The sequence below is a fragment of the Camelus bactrianus genome, chromosome 27 (assembly GCF_048773025.1).
Source record: "Camelus bactrianus isolate YW-2024 breed Bactrian camel chromosome 27, ASM4877302v1, whole genome shotgun sequence".
In the NCBI taxonomy this organism is placed as follows: Eukaryota; Metazoa; Chordata; class Mammalia; order Artiodactyla; family Camelidae; genus Camelus; species Camelus bactrianus.
Window position 1 is genome coordinate 21,224,552 of NC_133565.1, and position 24,984 is coordinate 21,249,535.

The following is a 24,984-nucleotide window of genomic DNA, read 5'->3' on the forward strand; positions in this document are numbered from 1 at the left end:
CTTTTCCAACATACTTCAGAGAAAACACTGGTCATGCATAATAAAAATAAACCACTTTCAACAATACTAGAATATTTAACAACTTTTCCATATTAAAATAGAGGGAAAATTTCAGTTCTAAGTCTATGCATCATGTATCTTTCTTCAGATAAACCAGAAAGTTACTGGTGATGTACTTTTCAAACAGTGAAATGGTTCCGTAATAGACTAATCTTACAGCCATATCCAGAAGCCTCTCCCCACTGACCTGCTTCTTCTGACCAATTCTGTGGGCTCGGGCTTGTGCCTGCAAGTCGTTCTGGGGGTTCCAGTCAGAGTCAAAGATGACGACTGTGTCCGCGGAAGCCAAATTGATTCCTAGGCCACCAGCCCTTGTCGAGAGCAGGAAACAGAAGTCCTGTACACAATGCAATATACTACTTTATGCAGTGGCCTTCTCAGAAACAGTTTCACAGTCCAATAAGCCCTTATACCTGGAAACCCCTGCAGGTGTGAAGAAAAGTGAGATATGATGGACAAACTTTATGGAGGCTACAAGAATGTAGGGACTGGATGGCAGAGTGAATTTTCATTTGATTAAGAGGTAAGTGTCAGTGCAATGAACTAGGGAGTAATGTAGAATCTGATAAGGCAACAGGAACAAAAGAATTAGTGTTCTCTCCTGGCTAAAACTAGTACACAAGCAGTTAACAGAAACCAGACAAACTCAGTTATCAAGGGGGTCATTTCAGCAAGTTGCCAAGATACTGATTTTCTGGGTAAAGGTGGAGTATGCCACGTGAGGCAGTCAGTACAAGCTAGGAAACTTCACTGTGTGAACGTGCATTCATCTGTTAGGCTGGTGAGGAACACAGACACGCTGGACTAACAGATCACATGAGGGAAGCACAGGATCCTCAGTCACCACAGAACGTGCGCCGAGGAAACCAGAGCAGCTGTGGCTGCAGAGGCATGTGTGGGAGAGCCCCAGGCACTGACATATTCCAGCTGCCACAGCAATGATGACAGGGATCAGGCTGGCACAGCACACCTGCCCGCATCTGCATGCTCAGAGAAAGACGGCAGGAGGCAGAGAATAAACTCTGAGCCAGCGAAAAAGAAAGCCAAATATTTGTTTTCAGGGAATTCCATTATGTATATCAAAGGCCGACACCTTTCTGGCATGGAAGTGGCACTCAAAAGCTGGTAGCTCTGAGTTACATTTTGATAAATGGGTATATTTAATATATATACATAGACGCAATGAAAAAGTCTCCATGTTCTACATAACGGTCACATTCGGCAACACTACACCATAGAAATAAAAATGGAGCAGCTGTCTCACAAGGATTTTAAACAGGTTCAATAAAAAACCGATCAGCAGGTGTGTGGAAGCACATCCTTTGTGATCCTCGGCAGAGACACTGAGCATCACCACACTCACTCTAAAGAGAAGCCTTCAGGTAAGCACTTGAGAATGAGATACCTAAAACTTAAATAAAATCTGGGGTCTGAATGATCATACAAAATATTTTCCATGGCACTTTTCATCAAAGATAACGTGAATTAAGGTATTATGTGTGTCTATCATCAAACTGACAAAGGTTAGAAACTATGAAGCTAAGGGTGAGGTAAAATGGAAATATTCACACATAAACAGTATGACCATAAATTGGAAAAATTCAGCAAAATGTGTCAAAAATTTTGTCTACATGCTCATATATGCTTAAGTAAGCACACAATAAAGTAATAAATAATGGTACAGGCATGAGAAAATATTAGAAATCACAATTTTTTTAAATCTTTTATTACATGGGAAAATGCTCAGAGTAGAATTCTGAGTGGGAGGTGACAACAAAACTCTGTGCAGTTTGATCCCAGCTGGGCCAACATATACAGAAATAAATGTTTTCCTCCAGTATAAATGGAAACACACACAACTGAGGTGCACAGCAAGCTGTCTCTGGGATGGGAGTTTGGTACAATTTTTCTTCTTTGTACTCGTCACCATCTTCCAAAATTTCTAAATGTGCATATAATAGTTTCCCTCAGTGAGAAAGCGTTTAAACTTCTTTAATTAATTTAAAAAGGCTCAAAATGGCAGAAAACGGTGGAGAATCTATATTCTACATACAGCCATGGGCCAGGGGGATCAATCAGAATTACAAAGAAAGCAATTTTAGCCTTTTTTTATTCAACTCATACTGTTTTGAACCAAGCGTAAGGAACACAGAAGCAATCTCCACAAATAGTGAGTAATGACACTGGCTATCGCTGACGGGTGCTGTCTGGGTGCCAGGCAAGTGCTCAGCGCTGCGTGCTGACTTCTGCACTTAACCCTCACAGCAGGGCTAGCGAGTAGGGTTTGGGGCGATCGGGATTTCACAGTTGAGAAACAGGGAGGAGAGAAAGGAGGAATGGGAATTAGATAGTTATCGGTATTTTTGGTAATTCCTCTTTTCTTTAACTATTCAGAGCCTTGGTTCTGAAGAGATTAGTACCCAAAACTCCTCAAGGAGAAGTAAACTTTCAGGCTGGAGAAGCGGCCAGCATACTGTAGTCTAACTAGGCCCTACATGCACCTGGAGAGGCAGGAGGCATGCGATTCTGCAGCCACAGACAGACATGAGGAGTGTGTAAAACTCTTCAGAAAGCAGAAAAGTTAAGCCTGGTCTGTCTACACAGAACAGTGGCCCAGACTTGGGCGGTTCTAACGCTCTCTCCAGAGCAGTTCTAATCCTACCTCCAGCTCTCTCCGCTGCCTCCTTACCTCCACACACTGCTACAGCCTCACCTGCACCAAACCTCTTCTCCCCACTTCTCTCGTTCACACGGCATTTAACAGTTTGATGTGCACAAATTACAATGTTACCATGGTTTCCAATGTGTCCTAACTAGCTCTTCCATATATGCCTTAAAAACAAAATTACTTTACAATGTCAAATTCAAGCTGGAGACTTAACTGATGAACAAATGTTGCTATCTGCCAAAGCAAGGAAACTAAGCCACATTCTACCAGGGTCCAACAAATCTGAGACACGGCAAACAAACTTTTCAAGACACAAGTCATCAGATCAGAACCTTGTGCTGTCAATACAGATACATGTCAGAATCAATCCTGCTGGCCAGCCCTCCCCAACCTTTGCCTTGCTGTTGTTCTAGACCCAGAAATTTGGTATCTGGAAGCCACCAGAGAACACAGTTGCTATCAGGACTATTCTGTCATTAATCCGGACCAGGGGAGATAAACAAGCATGCATATGCTTTTTCTGGAGTGGCAAACAACAAAATCAAGAGGCAACTTTCATATTAGTGACTTCTCATTCCCTTGTCAGGTAGGAGAGCTGCACTGTGAATTTGTTTCTGAAACGGAATACGTGAAGCCAGAAAGGCTTTCCCCTTGATACGGAGCCCAAGCTGCCCAAACAACAAAGCCATGCACGGTGTACCTCAGACCCATCCGCATTGAAGTGGTCCAGTGCCTGTTTTCGGATTTCTCCTTTGATGGAACCATCCAGACGCTGTAAAAATAAACCACAAGAAAATCATAAGGTAGGAAGGTCAGCGACACTCAAAATAGACACCAGACTTGTAACCTTCATCACTCCAATACCTACTGAGTAAAAATAACCAGAACACACTGGCAGAGTGCTGTCAAGGGGCTGTGCTTTAAGCAGCACACCCTTACTTGCCCCAAGCTCTCTGGTTACAAACTCGAGGTTCTGGTGCAAAGGGCTACCTAGGCCTATCCCAGGATCAGAATGGCTGCCAGGACCCGTAAGGAGAAAGATGGCAACCCAAGCCAGGCTGACAGGCCTTGTTTGCCCTACAGCTGTGGGTACTGAAGAGATTAGGAAATACCACCACCGGTCACCTAGTAACTAGCTCCTGCAGAAAGATGACTCTCTTAGCTAACGTGGCTGAACGTTGCCCTGTTATTAAGTGCTACAGAAGCCAAAATTATTTACATAATTTTGTTTGGAGAACACTTTTCCATAATATTGAAAAGTACTAAAATTTAGTGGGTCATATATCACAGCTTTTCCAAAAACTACACTCTAAAATCAGAGCAAAGTGTCCAAGCAGGCACGATGCATCTTCAAAAGAGCCTCTGGCATTTACTAGCACGTACAATTCTTATTCTAGAGTACATGTCAACTCTAGGTCCAAAACAGGGTCACCACAGAGAAACTATATAATGTGTAAAATAAATACTAAAGAATGATTGATTACCTGTATGCTATACCTATAAAGCATTTATCACTCCTTAAAATCATTTTCACATTTCTTCCCCTTAATTCACACTTGAGATAAGCAAAATACCTCATTTTACAGAAGGCAAAACTGACCCGACAGCTGTCATCAGTGGTCATGATCAGTGATGGCGTAGGGCCGAGTCCATGCCCACCAAACCCAGAGCCACCTGAACACAAGTAGAACCGCATGTGGGAATCCCTTCTCTCCTTTCTGATGACAGACTCTACTCAGAGCCTTAACCCAAAGCTAAGTTCAAATGCCAGGTTCACAGCCTATGTTTGAAATCAGAAAACCCAAATGACCCTTTTTTTATCCTCACTGGAAGACATGATAAACCTGAGTGGACTCCAGGCTACTCCCTAGAGAGAAAACTAATGCATTCTTATTTTACTTGGCATCAGTGATTAGCTAGACCTGAAAGCTCACAGGGATCAGATGCACTGAGAGATAACCGACTTTCTATAGTGTGCCATTTCTGATCTGACCATATTCTAAGACAGCTACCAAAAGGCCACACAAGGTACTATGGATATAAATACTTTCAGGTTATGTTAAAAGACAACCTCTTACTGAGTTTTAAAGCTTGGCCTTTGTGGGAGAGAATCCAAGATTCTTCAATAACAGCATAATTACATGAGTTGGTAGAACAGTCCATCAAAAGTAAAGAAAAAAATTTCTCTAATACACCTTAAAACTCAAGCCCCATAAAAATATTAGGCCAGAAGTCAAGGTAAATTGCATTCATGTCTGTAAACAGATCACAGATAAATTTCCCATAGTCGTAACACGTAGAAAAATATTATGCTATTTAAACTCTTTCCCCTCATCTTATTTTTGTCTTTATCTTACAGGAAATTAATGAATGAAGACAAAAACCCGAAATCACAATTGTGCAGAGCATACTCAGGGACGAGCGAGGTTTCAAGTGCACTGTCCTCCTGAGCTCCCAGCCTCACAGCCAGGGCCCGCGCCCTCTGGGGTGAAAGGCACCACTCCGCCACCTCCCTTTTTCTCTCTTCCCAGGATGCGGGCTTCTGTCATCAGGCTCACACGCCCCCCTCTGTTTGCCACAGGCTTGGAGACGTAAGATACCACCTAACACACTTTTCTCTTGCCCAGTTTTCCTTCCTCTAATCCCCATCCCTCCCCCACCAAAAAAAGAATGACCTTCCCATGACCTTTCTTCATTACAGGGTAACCTAAAGGCATGGAAGAAACATTAAGACCCTCCTGGAATCTTAATCTCAATTTGTTTCAAGCAAGAAAACTCATCTTTTCTACTTGAGGGTAATTTAGCAAGTGAAGTGTACATCCCAATCCAGAGGGAGGGAGAAGAGGAAGGGAGAGACCCCGATCACCCAGCATCCTCACCTGGAAGGGATAGTGCTTTATAGTCAGGTACTCGGCCAGGATATCCAACATTCTCACCATCTGAGAGAAGATAAGGACTCTGTTGCCCCTTTCTCGAAGTCTTGTCAACAGTTTATCCAACAGAATCAGCTTCCCACTGCTCCTGATCAGGGACTGAAGATTGAAAAGACATTCCAATCGTCATGTTCAAAACCATCCTTTAATCTGCCCGTAATCTCTAAAAGTTACTGTTTTTAAAAATCATCCTTAAGCTTTTTGAAGTCCTCTGCAACCCGGCTGACAAGCAATTCCAGAAATGTTCTTTACTTGGTATCTGTGACAATACACTTTCCAGATTTTTTCCTAGCTACTTGACGTTTCTCACCTGTTTTTAAAGGTTCTCTTGATGCTCCCTGAAGAGTCATCAAGGAGGAAAAAGAGCATTTTGATAAATGCTACAGAAACTAAGTCGTCTTTAAGAAAAAAATTACAAACAAGGTAACCACACACCAAAAGAATCTCCTGTCCATATTCCCTTTCATTTTCTTCAGGGGGTTTAATCAGGTAACAGTGGTTGCAGCATTTTTTCAGTTCCATCACAATGTTAAGGAAACCAGAAGTGCTGCCTCTCGTTCCTTTGGCAAGAGCCTTGTAATTCCTGGTCAGAATCCATCTGCAAATTAAGATAAGAAAAATATTATAGATTTAAGGAAAGAGTTGGAGGTACCAGAAATTTATAAAAGAAAAGTAGTGTTCGGTGGAGATGGGGGGATAAAAAGACAGGGAGGAAGGCTTTAGTTTGTATCTCCTGCCACCTAACCAGGACCCCTCACACATCTCCAGACTGTTTCAGACTATTAATTACTCTGCTGGGTATTTGAACCTGGCTGAACACAGAAACATTAATAATAAATAACAATAACAGAAAAAAATTTATATATAGCTCATAAATGTAAAACAATGACTGTCACTGAAGCAGTCTTTATTGTAGGATAAAAGTGGAAATTAAGCTGTCTACAACTACAGAAAGCAGTTAAATAAATTAGACATACCGTAAGACAGAAGCTATATACCCATTTAAACTGTTTTAAAAAAGGGTACTTTACATGATATTCATGGTAAGTATGTTTTGTATCCCAATTTGAAAAGGGAGGTGAAATGCATAAATATTCATGCATATCAATATATATGCTTTTAACCACAAACCTCAAAATAATAGAAGTACTTTTTTTCTAAGTAGTGAAATTTCTTTACGCTTTTAGCAATCATACTTTAGGAATCTATCTCAAAGAGGAAGAATGCTCCAGGATTTTCACAGGGACAGATCTTAATTCCATGCGGGCCTAACCCAGCCAACAACTTACTTGTAATACTGTTTCTGAAGGGCCGACATCTCCACCCTGAGAATCTGTTCCACTTTGGCAGGAAGGGATTTCTCCACGTCTTTTTTGACTCTCCGGAGAAGGAAAGGCTCTAGCACCTTATGAAGACTCTGATAGCCATTCTCTCTTCCTTTCCCATGGTCTTCCTCAAAGTCTTCCCAGAACTCAAACCTAGAGATGAAATAGTACATGTAGCATTACTTAACTACACAGAAAAAAAGAAGCATTTTTCCAATTAAAATTTCTTTTAAAAGGAACTAAGTAGAAAAAAAAATCTGTTAAAAAAAAATGAATCTTCTCTATAAGGAAAAATAAATTATCAGTCACTAGCTCTTGAACACAAGAGAAGGGAAAACAAAAAGCTAAGGGGAAACACAATGGATAATGGCAGGTTTCCAATTCTGAGACTGGATCCACAGTTCACAAAATATTTCCGTGTATCATACAATTAGTACGTAAGAAAATGTGAGTTATTGTGATAACGTGTTATGCAAAAAAATTAAATCATAAACTATCTTTTAATAAGCACCAACTGATTGGGAAAATAAAATTCAGAGGGAAAAGAATAATTAGTGGCGATATTAGAGCTGTCACTGCTCTCAAAGGTGAAAGTTAGTTATATAATTCCCACCAGTCATCTTCACTGCTCATAGATTAAAAAGTTAATGGATTACAATGACGGTAAGACTACAGCCCCCAGACAAGAAGAACAAAATGTGCGATAAAAATTTAATACTGACAGAACTTGGGGACACAAAATTTATTAATGAATTTAAAAACGTATCACCCGTAATAATTCTACCTGAACTCTACAGATAAAAGTTTCTCATGTTTAAATCTTAATTCAACCATCTTTAGTTTAATAAAGGCTGTATGGCAGAAATTCATAATGGGACATTATGATCAACTTCTTTCCAAAAAAAAAAAAAAAAGAAAAATTTATTTCACGAAGCTTCGAAAAATATGCTTTGTGTCTCACCACCAAATAGCCAACAAAGTGCCTGTAAGAACTAGCTTAGTTGTGTGTGCAGGATCTGCTCTCTGACATCAGGTGGCCCTGCTCTGCGGGCGAGTCAAGTCTCACAACACTCAACTCAGTGACTCAGCATTACCTAGAACTATTTAAGACTCAAGCACGTGCTCTCTGATAAGACAGAAAATTCAAAGACAGCAAATGCCAGCACTGCTACTGGGTACAAGGATGTCAAGAGTCTGCTGCCATTTCTGAACTCATGGATGGCCAAGTGCTGCGTTAGGTACTGCCAGGTGGGTCAGCATCCGCCTTCGTGACACCTGGTCATGCCTGAAACAACCATGATCAGAGAAGTGGACAAAATGATCTTTTGGGGTGAAGATCGAAAAACATCATTGAATCTTACAGCTTGAAAAATCTAAGGTAAAGTGTATTTTGCCACGCTGCTATGAAAATACTCTAAGGACATAACATAAAATGAGGAATTAACACTGGTAACAGGACTAAAAGGAACAGTGTGAAGTGAGCCGTCTCAGTGGCTCCTCACACTAAATGTATGAAGCAACTGCAAGTGAGGGACGATCACGACCTGTCAGGCCATTTTCTGTAAAGCGGGGAGATAATTTCAAGAGAATGTTTTCATTTACTTAACACACTGTAATTAATTAAAATTATACTAGTCTAAAAACTAATATTTTATTTACAAGATTTACTTCCCTTACCATTTTAGGCAACAAATATTTTCACCCACCTAGTGTACTCTTACATTTAATATGTAATTTAATATGTACTCTTACATATTAAAGGAGTTACTGTGAGAGCATGGTTTCTTTATATACACACTCAATTGTTTCTAAACTGCCTACGGCTGCCTTCTATCTGCACAGCAGGTGAGCAGCTGTGACAGAAACCATAATGCCTACAAGATGAAAAAGTTTACCACCAGGTCCTTTAAGAAAAAGTTTGCTATTTCCCGCAGCAGATAACTGTCAATTCACAACACCATATATTGAAAAAAAAATATGGTCGGAGTGGTGAGCTTAAAATGATACCACATCACAGCCTAGAACGTCGTTACTTTACATATCTCCCTGTTTAACCAACTTCTGACCTTAACATGTCTCTCCAAGAGGAGAAGTTCAAAAGACATTGACCTTGGTCACAGAAGACCAGAAACTGATCTCAGCCCATCCACTTATTGACTGTGTGACATGGGGTTTCATGATCTCTCTAAGACAGCATATTCTTACCACAATCTGAGGCTAAACATACAAGTGCATCAAAAAGCTCAGATATGGGAAAGCAGTATACCATGTGAACAATCACCAGAACAGAGATGCGGAGCTCAACAGACCTAAGGAACAAGAAACAGAACTAAAGAGGGACACTGCATGTGATAACAAGGTCATGTGTGCATGCACCTAACAATAGAGCCTCAAAACTGACAGAAGTGAAAGAAGCAGATCATTCAACAAGTAGAGTTAAACACTGAAGTCCTTCACCCTCAGTTACTGATAGAACAACTGGACACGAAGTCAGCAAAGATACAGAAGGCTGGAACAAGACTATCAACCAAGTTAACTCAATGGACACTTACAGAACTCTACCTAACAAAAGCAGAATAAACATTATTCTTTTCAAGTACACATGGAAAATTCTCCAAGACAGAAAATATACTAGACCATATAACAAGTAACAATTTATTTAAAGCATATTCTCTAATACAAAGTTAATCACAAATCATTTGGAAAATATCTAAATATCTGGAAATGAAACAAGCTTCTGGGGGAAAAAAAACTGCATGAAAGAAGAAATCACAAGATAAATTGGAAAATAGGTGAAACTGAATGAAAATAAAAACGTAAGAGATCAACATTTATGGGATGCAGCTAAAGCAGTGCAGAGGGGGAACCTATGCCTTTAAATACCCATAGTGGGAAAAGGAAGAAAAAGACTTAAATCAATAATCTCAAGCCTCCATCTTAAGAAAACAGAAAACAAGAAAAATAAATGAAAAGCAAAGGAAGGGAGTAATAAAAAAAATGAGAGTAGAAATAAATAAAATTTAAAAACAGGAAAAAACCGGTAACATCAGAAGTTGGTTTCTTTGAAAACATCCTCAAAATTGTTAAACCTTTATCTAAAATGACAAAGAGACAAGACATAAATTACCATAATCAAAAAATGTAGTCACTATTGATCCTTCAAAAGTTAAAAAGATTATAAGGAAACACTACAGCTGTATGCCAACAAATAAGGCAACTTAGATGAAATACACAAATTCTTAAAAAGACACAAGTTAACAAAATTAAGTCAAGATGAAATAGAAAACCTGAATAGACCTATAACTAGAAAATGAATTAGTCATTAAAAATTTTCTCACAAAGAGAAGCTAAGACTCATAGGGAAACACTGGTGAATCCTACAAATATTTTAAAAAGAAATAACACACATTCCAGCAAAGATATAGAAAAGGCTAATGAACACATGAAAAGATGTTCAACGTAACTAGTCATTAAAGATATGCAAGTCAAAACCATAATGAGATACCACTACACACCCACCAGAACAGCTAGACCCCGAAAGACTGACAACATACCAAGTGCTGGTGATGACACACAGAAACTAGAAAATGCAAACATTTCTGTTTCTAAGTGTAATGCCAAATGGTACGGTCTCTTTGGAAAACAGCCAGTAGTTTCTTAAGAGCTTAAATACTTTCCAAACAACCAGGCAATTCTACTCCTAAATATCTATTCATATGTCCACACAAAGACGCAACAGCCCCAAACCGAAGCAATTCAGACTCTATCAACTGGTGACTGGACACACATACAATGGAACATCACTGCATAATAAGGAATAACTCCTGATAAACTCTGTAACATGGGTGAATCTCAAAATTATTATGTTAAGTAAAAGAAGCCAAAAACAAAAGACTGCTCAACTAGGATTCCATTTAGATAGAACTTCCAGAAAGATAAATCTCAGGAGATGAAAGCTGACTGGCGATTGCCTAAGGCTCTAAATTGAAACAGAGATTAACTACAAACAGGCAAGAGGGAACTTTTTCAGTGAGGAAAATACTCTAAAAGTAGGTTATGGTGATGGTTGCCCAACTGTATAAATTTGTTTAAAAAAAAAGTTGATTTGTATACTTACAAATGTGCATTTTATGGTATGTAAATTACATCCCAAAAGGCTGTTTAAAAAAATAAATAAACAACACATGGGGAAAGGGACCATTTATAAGTTGTTCCTTAAGCCATCCAAAATGCCTTGCTCAGTTTATGGCACACAGTAGGCACTCAAGTCTTTTCTAAATTAAAAAGAAAACATTGTGGAGCATTTACCTGTCAATTTGACAACTCTTAATTGAACTGTTCACAGCGTGCCAGGTACTATTCTAGGCAATGTGGACCGCAGATGAATAAAGTAAACAAGATCCCTGCTACTTTTGGCATAATTTAATGACATGGGATGAACAAGGAAATAAATGGAAAACAGAGGTGCAGTACAGAAAATAAAATGGGGTATGGATAATAAGCATGTCTAATAGGCAACTTTTGGTTTAATAGTCTGAGAAGACCTCTTAAAAAGTGGTGGGATTATAAGCTGAGGCAAAAATATTTAAGAAGTGGCCATATGAAGGTAAGGGGGAGGAAAAACTTCCCAGGCAAAAAGAATAAAAATGGCTTGACATGTTATAGGAACAGAAAGACGGCTAGAATGGCCACAACGAGTGATGGAGAAAGCGGTGAGAGATGAGTCAGAGTAAGGAGGGCATTCCTAATTAGGGTAACAAATTTAGATTTCAAGTATCACTGAACACCACTGGATAAGTTTTATGAAAGGTCCATATACCATTTCTCCCACAAAAATATTTTCAATAAAGACATTCCATGTAAAGACATGCTTTCGTTATCAACAGTTTAAATTCAAGATATTCTTTAACACTTGTCAGATTGTGTACCTTGTATACTTCATTTCAATTATACTGATTACCTTATAACAACACTGAGGTCTGATGCTTCCTATTTACCAGCTATTTCCCCCAAAGCATTAAATGATCCAAATATTTGGTAGACAGTATGCTTTCCTCCTTTACTTATGTCTGGTTTCTGAGCTTTCTATCATTTACTATGAAACATTTTACTACTTTCGTTGCTGCCTCAGTTCAATACTTTGCTTTCCCCAAACCATGCCATCTGTTTTCCCTAAGGTCTACTAAAAAAAAGTTCAGAAGCATTGGCATTTCAGACATTCTAGCATCTTTTGAAACACATAGGAAGGAGCTTACTTCTCCGGCATAATAAAGTGCAGCAAGGACCAGAGCTCTTTCAGGGAATTCTGAAGAGGGGTCCCCGTAATCAGGAGCCTATGGTTGGACTTGAAATCAATCAGAGTTTTATACAATAAAGAGTCATCATTCTTCAACCGATGGGCTTCATCCACTCCCAGAAAGGCCCAGTTAATACTGCCCAGCACAGTCTAAAGTAAAAACAAAACAGAACGAGCCACCAGGTCAGAAGGGAACCCAAAAGCACTTGCAAGTGTTAATTATCTCTGTACAAAAACCATCACAAAGGTACACATAGGAACATTTATTCTTCACTGACTTAAAGTCCCTCAGGACTCTTCTGTTTATTCTGTTAGTGGCCAAATTGGTGTCTACGCAGAAGGGCAGGTCACTGTCAAAAGGTATAGGGGGGGTCTCTTATGCCAGGTATTGCTGCGTGCCTCAAAGCAAAAACGCAAGAACTGGTATGCTGGGCAAAAACAACACAAAAACAAAAACCACATGATTTTGCAGTCTCTCCTTAACGAAGAGTCTTCTCCGCCTACTCTCCACCCCAACCCTGAAGCACAGAAACACCAAGAGCCACCAAGTGGAACTGTTTATACTTATACATTCTTAGTAACTGTACAAAGGAGATAACTTAAAGAGCTTCATTTTTCTGTCCCCCTCACAGAGACCAGTCACAACATCTGTTCTACAGAAATGCTTAGCAATATGATGGCACTCAAGACCAGTTTCCAATGACTGACTGGAATCTCCTAAGTTACTGGCCTCAATACCCTTTCATCCTGTTTAATTCAGTTGGATTAGGTGACCCTTCAACTGTTAAGGTTCTGTTTTTTTTAATTTATAAACTTAATATTCTTTATAGTTTTTGTTTTTTACTCATTTGTTCTTTTAAATAAGAAAAGAAAAATAACATGGCAAGTGGGAGGCAAAGACCCCACCATTTGGACAAGTTGTACTCCAAAATCCAGCCTTTTAGCTACCAACTACACACCTTATCTTTTAAGAGGATCTCGTATGTTGTTATAAGTGCATTGAACTTCAGCCTTTTGGTCTGAGAGTGAATCCATTCATATTCTCGTATCTATAAAAGAAAACGGTAATTAAGATACAACTTCCACCTTTACCTTTCTGTATCACCAGCTAGTCTTGTGACAGATGCAATAGAAATATGTCAAATAAAACTGATTAGAATTTAATGAATACCTTATACATTCTAAATTGATCTAAATAACTGAAGTACAGAGCAGTAAGAGAAGTAAAAGATCTACTGAACAGCAAAACCTTTATTATCAGAACTTCTCAAATAAATAAATTGTCACCTCCCCATGCCCCCCACCCCTGATACATCTGATCAAAGAAATGCATTTCATCAGTAATTAAACCCTGGTGACTTGAACTTATCTAGGGATCTCCCAGAATGAGAGTTTTCTTTAGGAAATATAATCTGAACTTTTTGGATAGGGCATATTTTTTTGTTAGGAAGTAAAACAAATTCCAGTCTCTGGCTTGGCCAGAAATTTCAGTAATCATATAACGGAAAGATGTGGCCCCCAAGAAAAAGGAGAGGGAGGCTTACAGGATGAAAATATAATTTAATATGAATGAAAATGTCAATGTGAACTAACACAAAAACTAACACTTTCATACTGAAGTATAATGTACATAACTGGACACATAGCAAGCACAATGGCCTATGACAAAGCTCCTACAGGTGGGTTGTGAAGTTAGGAGCTGGAGAACAGGTCTAAGAGAGCAGGTGATCACCAAGTGAGAAGAAAGAACAAAGAAAAGGAATACTGGAAAGAAAAGATAATGTCCCTGACTCCACAGTTTTTTTTCAAAGTTCACTTTCTTTGTCCTCATCTTGAATTCAGTGCTTGAAGCCATTTTGCATAATCTAGAAAGTTTTTTTTTTCTCATTTTTAATGGTTAACAAATGGATTAACAAATCTAAGAACTACCATATAGTTAAAAACTCAAAACTAGGGCAATGAAATCTACCAGAGTTTAGATTAGACAATTTAAATGAAAATATTTAGTAAAAATAAATCTGAATTAGCAATGATAATATACGGTTGTAACATCTCTAAGATTTGAGGATTCCTGATGGCTTGCTCTTATTATAAGCAATCTCTTAGAAACACTTTACTCCAACACACATACAGTGGTGGAAAAGGAAAGGTGTGGGACGAGACACTTCCTTGTCCCAAGCCCACATTCCAGCTGGCCTGGGGACAAGTGTTAAACTCTCTGAGTTAATTTCTTCCCCAGTCAGTTGGAAAGAGTACCATTTACATTGAAGACTATCATGAGAATCACAGGTAATATACACATAAAGCACCCAGAGGGTCTGGCACATAACAAGTACTTTTTAAAAAGTTAGTCATTATCAAGAAAAGATTTGCTAAACAAAGATAAACTTAAGTCCGTGTGTTCTAAGTTCCTGATGCTCAAGTTAACTTTGATATCAGACAAATAATTCTCATCTCTGCGGCTCTGAAATGGCTCATTGTCCTTTCATTCCTTTCCTGTAAGTTGCTCAACCTCACCATTTTAAAAGGATAGGAAACAAACTCTAAAAACTCGATTATTTTCAGTAATAACTCTCTTCTCAGCGAAAGTAATATGAACATTCCACAAGGTATTATTTCTATCTTATAATCCTTTATAAAGTGGTCTTAGAAGTACAGAAGACAGAGAAGAAAGACTTAATACTGCAACCCCAGCTAAGATTCCCATTCATGTACTGCTGCTGCATTTCTTTACATAATAAGCATAAGTTTTAAAGAATATCTGAATTGTACTTCTGCGATACATTAATCTCCCAAAGCCAGGGGCATAACACAGTGTCAGAATCATAATTTTACTAAAAACTATAATTGGTCAATTTCCAAAATACATTCATAACACAGATTCTATCCCAGTTCTTTTTGTTTACACACCGTATTTCTGCTCATCAGGTCACCTATGTAAACCACTACGTTAATCTCTGGTGCCCAGATTTCAAACTCCCTCTGCCATGAGGTGAGGGTGGATAAAGGGACGACTATAAGAAAGGGGCCATACAGCTGGTGTTGGTGGAACAGGTAGGAGAGGAATGATATGGTCTGGATGGTCTTTCCTAGGCCCATTTCATCAGCAAGGATTACACTGTTACTTCTGCAGAAAGAAGAAAATAAAAACAAAAAAATCATTAGCTCACACACATACACACAAAACACAAAACAGTATGTGCACAAACAGCAGTGCTATCAATGCCTCATGATGTCACCGAGCAAGACGTCGGCCGCGAGCCTCAGATGTCCTTCCTCTCAACTGCGATCAAGTCTCCTACGTAAGAAGAAGGCTGAAGCTATCAAGAGCGGAATAACAGGTAATCTAAGTACAGTCAAGGTTTAGGTTACTGCAAGAGCCTCTTCAGACTTCGTTCTTATCTTGCATTTTGCTCTCGTGCATCTACCCCTTGAAACAGAGCAGGCAGTTTTGTTATCCTGGTGTACATGAGCACATGACCTTGGGATCCATCACTACCGAAAGCAGGGGCCACCCCCAGTGCTGGTGAACCCTGTCCACTACTCCCCAGACCCACGTGCTGAGGGTGCACAGAGCGCGTTTTAAACACGTTAGTGTACAGAGGGGTAGGCTGCAGATCGGACGTCTGAGTCCCACCCCAGACCTGCCGAATCAGTGTCTGGGAAGGGGCTTGGGAATCTGTATTTTTACAAGCACTTGTGGATACTGTGACACAGGTGTATTCCCTGGACCACACTTTGAGAAATACTGCTCTAGGAGATGGGCTGGATTTCGACAGGACATGAATAGGAAGACTGTCCAGGTAAAAGGAAAATTTTTAAATTTAATTAATAAATTTAACTAAAAGTTAAAGAAATAGCAAGAGTTAGGAAAGTACATTCAGGAAATAGAAAACAGCCCATTTGGCAGGAAATTAAGAATGCATGTATGGACGTAAGGTTACAAACATTAAAAAGTTCTTGAAAATCAGGCCATGGAAGGTTTATACATACATAGCATATGCTTAATCAGTGAACCAGAGAGAACTAAAAGCAAAATTCAAATTAAAGACAATTTGATTAGAAAAACAAGACAATCTACTAAGAAGAGATTCTTCTGAGTCATTTTCCTCATATTTCTCTCACCTTTTCACACTACTGGGGAGGAAACGGGGTCAATTTTCTCCAACATTTCCTCTCCCTAGCAAACTGCCACTGCCCATTTATACACACGAGAGTAGGTTTGGATTGATTTCCCTGGTTTTATGGAATCAGACCAAAACAGCACGTTACTTAATACAAGGTTCCCATGACCAGGGCCTGGCAGCTGCTTGGAGCCTTTTCAGCTGACTCTGAATTAGTTTAAAGTAGGAAACGCTAGCTCAGGACTGCACAGGAAACACGGTGTGCTTTGGCCAGGGGCTCCAAGGAGCCCTCAAATGTAACGTGAGTAAAGTTAGATGACACAACTTCTTAAGGCTCCACTGAGCTTCGTAACTGTCCTTTAAAAAGGCCAGGTCTCACTACTCTCTGAAACAAAATTAGTTTTCAAGCAGTTTAGAACAATAGTTCCATCAGACCTCCATTCTCAGTCATACAAGCTGAATCTCCTCAAGATCTCTGATTCTCACAACTGAGTGTTAAATACTATATGAGCTTTTACAGAACAAAGAGTAGCAGATGAATCAACTGGTTCAACGGGGAAACAGTCACTGTAAATGTGTCTCTGTAAATAAAAACCATCTTTTCGGCATTGAGAAAAGCAGCTTGCATGTTACGTTTTTACTTTCAGGTTGTAGTCTAATTCTGGGATAAGAATTCTTGCTTTACCATAAAACACTGAAGAAATTAGGAGATCGCATATGAGAGAAGGAACTTGTAGACAGACGTTAAAGGTACTTCTTACACTGTATGCTCCCTGAGGACAGGAAGGTCCTGTCTTGTCTTGGTTTACTATTAAATTCTCAAGCCCTACATGGGTCCTGGCATAATAATTAGGGAATACTTGAATTTTCAATTGAATTCGGTGAATAAAATTTATGAGGACAGCCTCAAAGTACCTTTAAACCTCAAGTGCTATCACTGTCTCATCTCCTCCCCTCCCCACAAGACTACGGTGATCTTGTTATAAAAAGTAAAGGATAATTTCACAGGCTCAACAGTCAAAGACTTTCCTCTAAACGGAACAGCCAGTACAGCAACTGGGGGGCAACAGTGCCAGGGGAGATCACACACTCTTCAGCACCACTATATGAAATTAAGTTAAAGGTTTCCCTGGCCTAGAAAGAAAACTGAATTTAAAAAGACATTTTCTTCTTTCATCTGAGAATAACTTCCTTCCATACCAAAGATTTCGGCAAATTGTCTTGCTATTTATATTTACGAACAACGTATTATGACACAAGTCTCTGGCTATGACAAATTACCGCCCCCTCCCCTCAAGTAACTCAGTAAGAAAGTACTCTTTATTTCACATTAACCTGGTATGACACAAACAAACTCCCAAAAGCAACTGCTCCCAATCACAAATCTTTTTGTTTCTATAACATACAACAGAAAGGAATTCTTCGCATCTAACAATAAAAAAGGCCAGAAACAGGGAAGAAAATTTCAAACATATTTCTCTACCTACTTGCACCAGGAGTGAGCAAGCCAGTTGAGACCTTCTAGCTGATAATCACGGAGCTCCAGATTCTCTCCTCCTAAATATGCTGGCTGCTTCTTTAAGGCCACAAATCGTGGTCTCTGCTTCAGGGCCTGAAAAACACAATTTTAAAAAAGTCCAGGTCTGAAGAAAACCTTCTTCCTGTTCCTATGTTAAAATGCTAGCCATGATTTCTATGCTCTACACAAAAGCACAAAGATTTAAATTTCACATCTGAGGCACCAACCCACCCAACCCACCTGAGCCTTCGCATCGTGGTCTATATTCCCAGAGTCCCTGCATTCTGAAATATTCTTTAGTTATTGCTCCTTTTCTGACCTAAGTTTGTGAACATCATTAAACAGCACTTACTTTATGTCATCTCTACTGCATGGCAGTGAGTCCCCTATTTTCATCTTAATGTTATCTTATTCTAAACAGCACAAAACAATGCCCCTGGTCGGATATATGCTAAATGCAGCAGAACCTTACCAAAACAGCATCTGCAAATTCTGAAATGCAGCCCACCTACCTTGAACCCCTAACTGTATGAGTTTGGTTTTCTGAAGGAAAGGAAGCTGCTTTTACCTCCAGAGGTGTGAAGAATTGGAGTCTAGTAAAGCCATGTCTCTATGGTTTGCAAATGTGGATTCTGTGGCCAAATCAGTTTGGGAAACAATGGATTAAAAAGTTATATAAGCGTCATTGCTCATAACTTTTCAAAGTCTAACATGCTTGTGTATGCTGTGAACTCACAGGAGAAATTCATTCAGGAATGCTTCCCAAAGTCATTTGGCCACAGCAGTCTTTTTTTTTTCCAGGGAGCATTTCTCTGAAGATTAGCACTCTGTGGAATCAGTGCCCCGTTTTGAGAAGTATCCTCCTAATAATGCGTTTGCTAAGGGAACTGCTGACAGTTTCAGCTCTCCTCTGGGAGCACCTGGCAGGAAATGGAATCAGACGCCTCACGCGCACCCACCCAACACTGGCTGTCCACTTCCGCCAAGTCTCCTCCACAGTGCTTCTCCCCTCCGACCCTCCCCACCTGCAGCTACTTCCCTAGTCTCCACACTAATTCTTCCTTCATGGACATCTTCCTGGCAGGACATTCTGGCTTTAATAACTGCTTACTCTATAATAGAGTCTCCTACGTGCTTGCTGTTAGACGAAGCTCTCCAAGTGAAATACTGTTCCCTGCCTGCTGTCCTACTCAGGAGGGTAGGTGGGTAGGCGGGTAGGCTGATCTATATCCACAAGATAAAGTCAAAACACCCTTCAAGGTATTCAAGACATACACACTTTGAATCTCCAAGATCACCTCCCCACGCTTCCAACCCTGAGGTCTGGAAGTCTTCCTACTGCACTAGAACATCTTTCTCTTAGTATCTTCCGTAAGAGGGCAGTAACCTGGGCTCCCCTTTTCTGTCTATCCACTTCCAGTCTACTCTTCGAGGACCAGGGCGCTTAAAGGACCGCAATTTCCTCTTGTTTTAAAACCCCTTCAATGACCACTGGGGCTCGGGGACTTCTAGCTCTGTACATATTCTTTATAACACTCACGGACCTTCAGTTACACTCTGCTTAGAGGTCCGGTGCCATGAATTTGAATGTCAACTTCTCAGAGACAGAGTCTATGTCTCACATATACTTTTATTATTGAGGACCCAAACACAAACTTTATACAGAAAATGAATTCCAATGAAAGAAAAGGATCTGCACAACCCATCCAGCAAATAAAAGAGCCTGTATATTTAGTTTCTAATCTAGAATTCAGAGACATTCCCCTTTCCAGTCACTTCTCTTTAAAGTGCTTAAATTCTTTCAAGTATTCTCCACAATATCTCTTAATTAGGTATATCTGACTCTGTAAATAGTAAGAATGAAGTCAGCAAAGCCACTATTTAATTCATCCTCTCCTTTTTGTTTTGAGGGGTAATTAGTTTTATTTATTTTTACTTATTATTTTTTTTAATGGAAGTACTGGGGATTGAACCAGGACCTAGTGCGTGCGAAGCATTTGCTCTACCACTAAGCTATACCCTCCCCCTCCAACCTCTCCTTTTGTTTTCACTATTTTCCTTTGATGTCAAGGTTTCTCTTTAAAACGGGAATTATCGTGTACTTTTGTAGTATTTTCTCTTCCCAAGATCTATGTGACCAGTCCTTTGTAGCAAACCACCTTTCCCCTGAAAATGCAAAAGCCAGCATTCACCACACCTTGCATTCTCTCGTTGGGATGGTTTTTGAGTTGTTTCGACTATGAAAGCTGTCAATACAGCTCTGGAATTTCTTCCCAATCAAGGCTTCATCCTCCCAGCTGCACTCTGAATAGGGCAGTCCCATCCATTTGCATAGATATTCAGGTTCGTTGGAAGGTGCCGGCTTCCGACTGTGAGCTATTTCATATATAAAAATTTATAGATCAGCAACTGTCAATTAAAGGAGAGGAGTGACATTCTGTTTTATGTGTAACCAATGAAATGTTATGTGACAAAACTGTAAATACTCTGCAAAACATGAACTGCTCTTAAATGCTAAACAGCATTTATAAACAAGATCTCTTGCTTACCTGGAAAATCTGTTTGACCCAGTGTAGATTTGCTTGTCTTCACAGCTAAATAAATGGAAAATTAGGTAAGTTATCACCATAAGTGACAAAACAAGGAAAGCATGACATTTTAGGTCCTACAGCTTAGACTACAAATATACTCCACTATCTCACATCTTAAAAAAAAGAAAAGAAAAAGCAGTCTTGTTCTCACGGTCCTGTCTAGCGATCACTCCATTTCTCTGTTCCCCCTCTACAGTAAAACTCCCCAGGGAGACTTGTTTGTATTCTCTGTCTTCTCACTGTCCCTTGAAGCCACCCCATCAGGCCTGTATCCCCACCACTTCTTGGATCCATCTCACAGTGCCAGGCCTCCTGCCAAATTAAAGGACGCAGCCCCTTCTCCTCCCAGAGCGTGGGAATCACCTGGCTCCCGGCACCCCACGCCCCCAGTGGCTCTCCTCCCATCTCACTGGCTGTTGCCTCTCACTCTCCTCTCTGGCTTCTTCCTGCCTGCCAAAAGCTGGGATGCTCTCACCATGTGTACATTTCTGATGATTCATTACACCTTAGGCTTTAAATACTATCTATATGCTGATAAATTCTCAAATTTAGATCTCCAGCCCAGACTAAGAGGTCTAAACTCCACTCACATACGCTCATATATGCAACAGCCTTCACAGTACTATCCTATTTAGATGGCTGAGGAGTATATCACACTTACAAATATCAAACTAGGCTCTTGATTTCCACTCCAAAAATCAGTTCTTCCCTTAATCTTTCCATTTCAGCAAATGGTACCTCTAATTACCCTATTTGCTCAGGTCAAAACCCTTGGCATCATCCCCACCACCTCCTTCTCAGCCCCCACATCCGAATTTACCAGTAAATCTTGTTGGCTTTTCCTTCAGAATAAATGTAGGTCTAGGTATCTGTCTATTCTCATCAAATACGCCCACAAAATTTCATTTTTTAATACACATTACTCCCAAAAGAAAAAGCTCCCTTATTCCTGGAGCTCAAACCCTGCTTAAGTGAGTTTCCACGTACTTACCTATTACTCTTTCTACGATCTGATACTGTTTGTTCAACTCCGAAGCCAGCTCTTGTTGGCAGTTGAAATATTCCACATCTTCAGGAGAAACTTTCCCTAACCTGAACAGAAGGCAGGCAGAAAAAGTACATTTTTTTCATACACATCTATCAAAGCAAAACCAAGGTAGGAAACAGTCTTCACTTCCATTTGTCCCTTCAGTAATCTTTTACTAATAATTAGACCAGAGACTTTACAAAAAACATATGCTACTTGCAGAAAACACTGAAAACTTCAGACTGAAGGACAGACCAGTTATTCTCCTCCTCATGATGTGGCCTATTTACAAAGAAACATTTTAAAAGTAACTATTTTGTGTGATGAATTCATGTGATCTTATGTGATAAATTCATGTATCTTCAGAGATAAGGACAATAAAATGGTCTTCCAGATTTACAAGAAAACATGCCTTTTTTCATCTATGTATGAGCTTTAGGGGTGATTAAATGCAGCTTTTTTTGAAAACTAATTATTCTTAGTTATTAAAGGACAGCACAAGCAACCAGAACCTGAGTATTACTGGACTTCTGAGGACTTAAAATTTATAATCGCTTTACAACATACCCGCCTTAGGGGTACGTATTCTGTTTTTGACTCAAAAGAAAAATACATGTTTTACTGAAGTAGCACTTTTTGTACAGGAATAAAACAGGAAATGGAACCCATTTGTCCCTGTTCCTAACACAACATAACCTGAACACGCAACACTGACAGATACATCTTCAGGGGGAATTTGTTTTTATATTTTGGGGGGTTTTTTTTTGAGGGTCATTACTGTAATGTTAGGAACTTGCTATTCCTCATTAGTCAGTTTAGGTTGGTGTGTGCTACTGCCCCACATATTTCTCGTATGCAACCCAACACATGCACAGCTGGAAGTAAACTAAAAACCCAACAGGCTATCACAGTTTCAGAAATTACCTAATCATTTCTGTCACATCATTTCTGCAAACTGTGTATAACCAAGATTAGTTTTAAGTGCATGAATCATAACCCAGAGTTCTAGACTATTACTTCCTGCCATCTAAGCTACCCCAGCATAACCACAGAAAAGTAACAAGGTGCTTAAGAACATGAGCTGTGGACTCAGGCTGCCAGAATCCCAATCCTGGGCCCACTCCCGAGTTGCTCTGTATCTCACTCTTCCCACCCGTAAAATTTGGTTCAGCAGTACCAATCTCGTAGAATTACTGTGACGATTAAAGAGATTATGTGTGAAAAATGCTCCATAAGCTAGTTACTATTATTAAACTCTACAAATTTGCTGGCTATACGCAAAGAACATACAGTGTCTTCAGGTCACAATTTTATAAAACGTAACTGCAGACGCCTCCGTGCTCATTCAGATGATCGAAGCAAAATCTGATACCCCAAATAGACATGTTTCTCCAGCACTATTTAAAAACCTCCCCTTCCCCCAGGCAGCAGATACATTTCTTTAATCCAGGACAGATGATGTACCATTGCTTGATTTCATCCTCTTTCTTCTTGAAGTTCTCTAGCTTCTTTAGGCCTTTCACCTTCTGCTGCTGTAAGGACTCTTCGCTCTCCCACGTGCTATGGATGTACGACCAGCCTTTCCACTTGATAAGGTACTGGACTTCGCCTTCATCCTTTTCAGGGTCAAAGTCGCCACTAGGGTCTCCATTAGCTTCAATCGCATAGACAGTAGTAGAAGCTCCAGTGGCTGCAAAAGGATTCAGTTAAACTTTAAAAAATGTATTAAACTAGACACTGAAAAGTTTCACAAGGACACAATTGTCTAAAGAGTCTCATTTTGGATGAAGCACCAAAACCCCTCGATTTCAAACAAGCAAAAATTCACTAACAATACACAATGAACACGATCAATAATTGTAGGTATTTTTAAATTTAAAACCCTACTTTTACAATTTAAAACATTCCAAAGTTTGCTGGTGAAAAATCAAAGAAATCTTTGTGTCCAAATACAATAAAAAAGGGACAGCGACACCCTTTTGTTTTGGTCCCTACTAACTCAGAAAACAAATCTGTCTCTCCAGGAATATTAAGAATAAGGTAAGAAAACTAAAAATCTCCTCAATTATCCCTCCACCCAAAGTTCTCTGCTAATTCTCTCAACTTCAAGTGAGGCCGGATTACAGAAAGAAAAAAAAAGACAAAGAAAAAGGAATTAGGTATCATTTTGTTATTTCCCACATGGGAAGATTATTTTAAAAAACGGAATTATTATGAGATATTTCAATCTGGACACAAAAAACTCTTCCACTGCCGTCTAAAATGTATTTAACCAACGTGACACTTAACATAAGGAGACACAGAAACAACGAACTAAATGTAGACGTATTTAACGTTAATAAGCAAGAATCTGCTACATCACTGTTTTTTTTAAGAAACTAACACATCTTTAACTAGCTTAATTTTAAAATCTCAAAGACATGTGGGACCCAGCCCTATAGTCTCAGTTCTGACACAGGAAGACTGGGTCAGGAAAAGTTCCACTTTTCACAACAAACATTCATCATTTCAGAGCTGAATCGATAAAATCTGGGCCATACTAAGCAGCGATAAAAAGTGATCTGCCGGCTTCCAACAGCAGGGTCTGGGAAGGGGCAGCAGAGCCAGGTCTGGCCACAAAGGCAAAAAGAAGCCCTGAAGCAACCCAAGAAGCAGGCCAAGGAGACGGACGAGGAAGATGAGGAATTCAAGCAGAAACAGAAAGAGGAGCCAAAGAAATGCAAGGAGCTAAAAGCAAAGGCTATGGGAAAGGGCCCCCAGGCCACAGGTGGAATTAAGACATCTGACAAAAAGTAAACTCTTCCTCATGCCTGAGACGATGACCCTTAACTCCATGCCGATGACCCTTAACTCCATGCCGGCGTCTAAGTATCTGGATTCCTTGCCATAACATCTGCTACCCACCATAGCTAATGTGAAGTGTTTCTGGGAGCCTGCTGTACATTTAAGGACAACATTTGTTTAAAAAAAAAAAAAAAAAAAAAAAAAACCACAGTAATTTTCTCCCCAAAGACACATACCTCCTTTCTTTCCCAGCCTTGAATCTAAGACCTTTTCAATAGTTTCACTGTTATCCTGCTGTTCATCAACTCCTTCTCCAGTCATTTCAATGAGGTCATCTGAGTCGGTCTCAAAGTCATCATCTTCTTTATAACTGCATGAGGAATAGGGCCAAGTAAGTGAGAAACTATCTTTTCAGATTCAAACACCGCCATACACAGTAACATCCTTAGAATGAGGAAACACACTCTTCTGGCTCCACAATGCTGTTTTATAGATCAGCCACAGATAAAGTGCGCTCCAAGTTCTTTTCTCCTACTTAAAAGTAGCAATGCATGTTCGTAGATTTATTAACAACAAATGGTTTGGAAGTTACGCAAGAGAAAAACACAATCCTGGATGCAGTACAACTGAAGGAGGAAAAAGTGCTAAGCTACAGAG

At 39.6% G+C, this 24,984-nt stretch overlaps 1 protein-coding gene across 6 annotated transcripts in view; it reads right to left on the minus strand.

Annotated features, from left to right (window-relative positions):
* CHD2 (chromodomain helicase DNA binding protein 2) overlaps nt 1–24,984 on the minus strand; it is a 109,913-nt gene that overhangs the window by 36,937 nt on the left and 47,992 nt on the right. For 5 of the 6 annotated variants that reach the window (XM_074353899.1, XM_074353900.1, XM_074353901.1 and 2 more), the window contains 14 exons: nt 24,564–24,697; nt 23,008–23,233; nt 21,508–21,608; nt 20,475–20,519; nt 20,123–20,301; nt 17,894–18,018; nt 15,193–15,409; nt 13,242–13,331; nt 12,242–12,432; nt 6,951–7,139; nt 6,097–6,259; nt 5,608–5,760; nt 3,429–3,500; nt 248–397 (listed from right to left, as the gene is read on the minus strand). In XM_074353899.1, coding sequence (XP_074210000.1) covers nt 248–397; nt 3,429–3,500; nt 5,608–5,760; nt 6,097–6,259; nt 6,951–7,139; nt 12,242–12,432; nt 13,242–13,331; nt 15,193–15,409; nt 17,894–18,018; nt 20,123–20,301; nt 20,475–20,519; nt 21,508–21,608; nt 23,008–23,233; nt 24,564–24,697 — 2,035 coding nt within the window. Of the gene's footprint in view, nt 1–247; nt 398–3,428; nt 3,501–5,607; nt 5,761–6,096; nt 6,260–6,950; nt 7,140–12,241; nt 12,433–13,241; nt 13,332–15,192; nt 15,410–17,889; nt 18,019–20,122; nt 20,302–20,474; nt 20,520–21,507; nt 21,609–23,007; nt 23,234–24,563; nt 24,698–24,984 lie in introns of those variants that run through there. The other variant, XM_074353903.1, reaches the window with a different exon arrangement.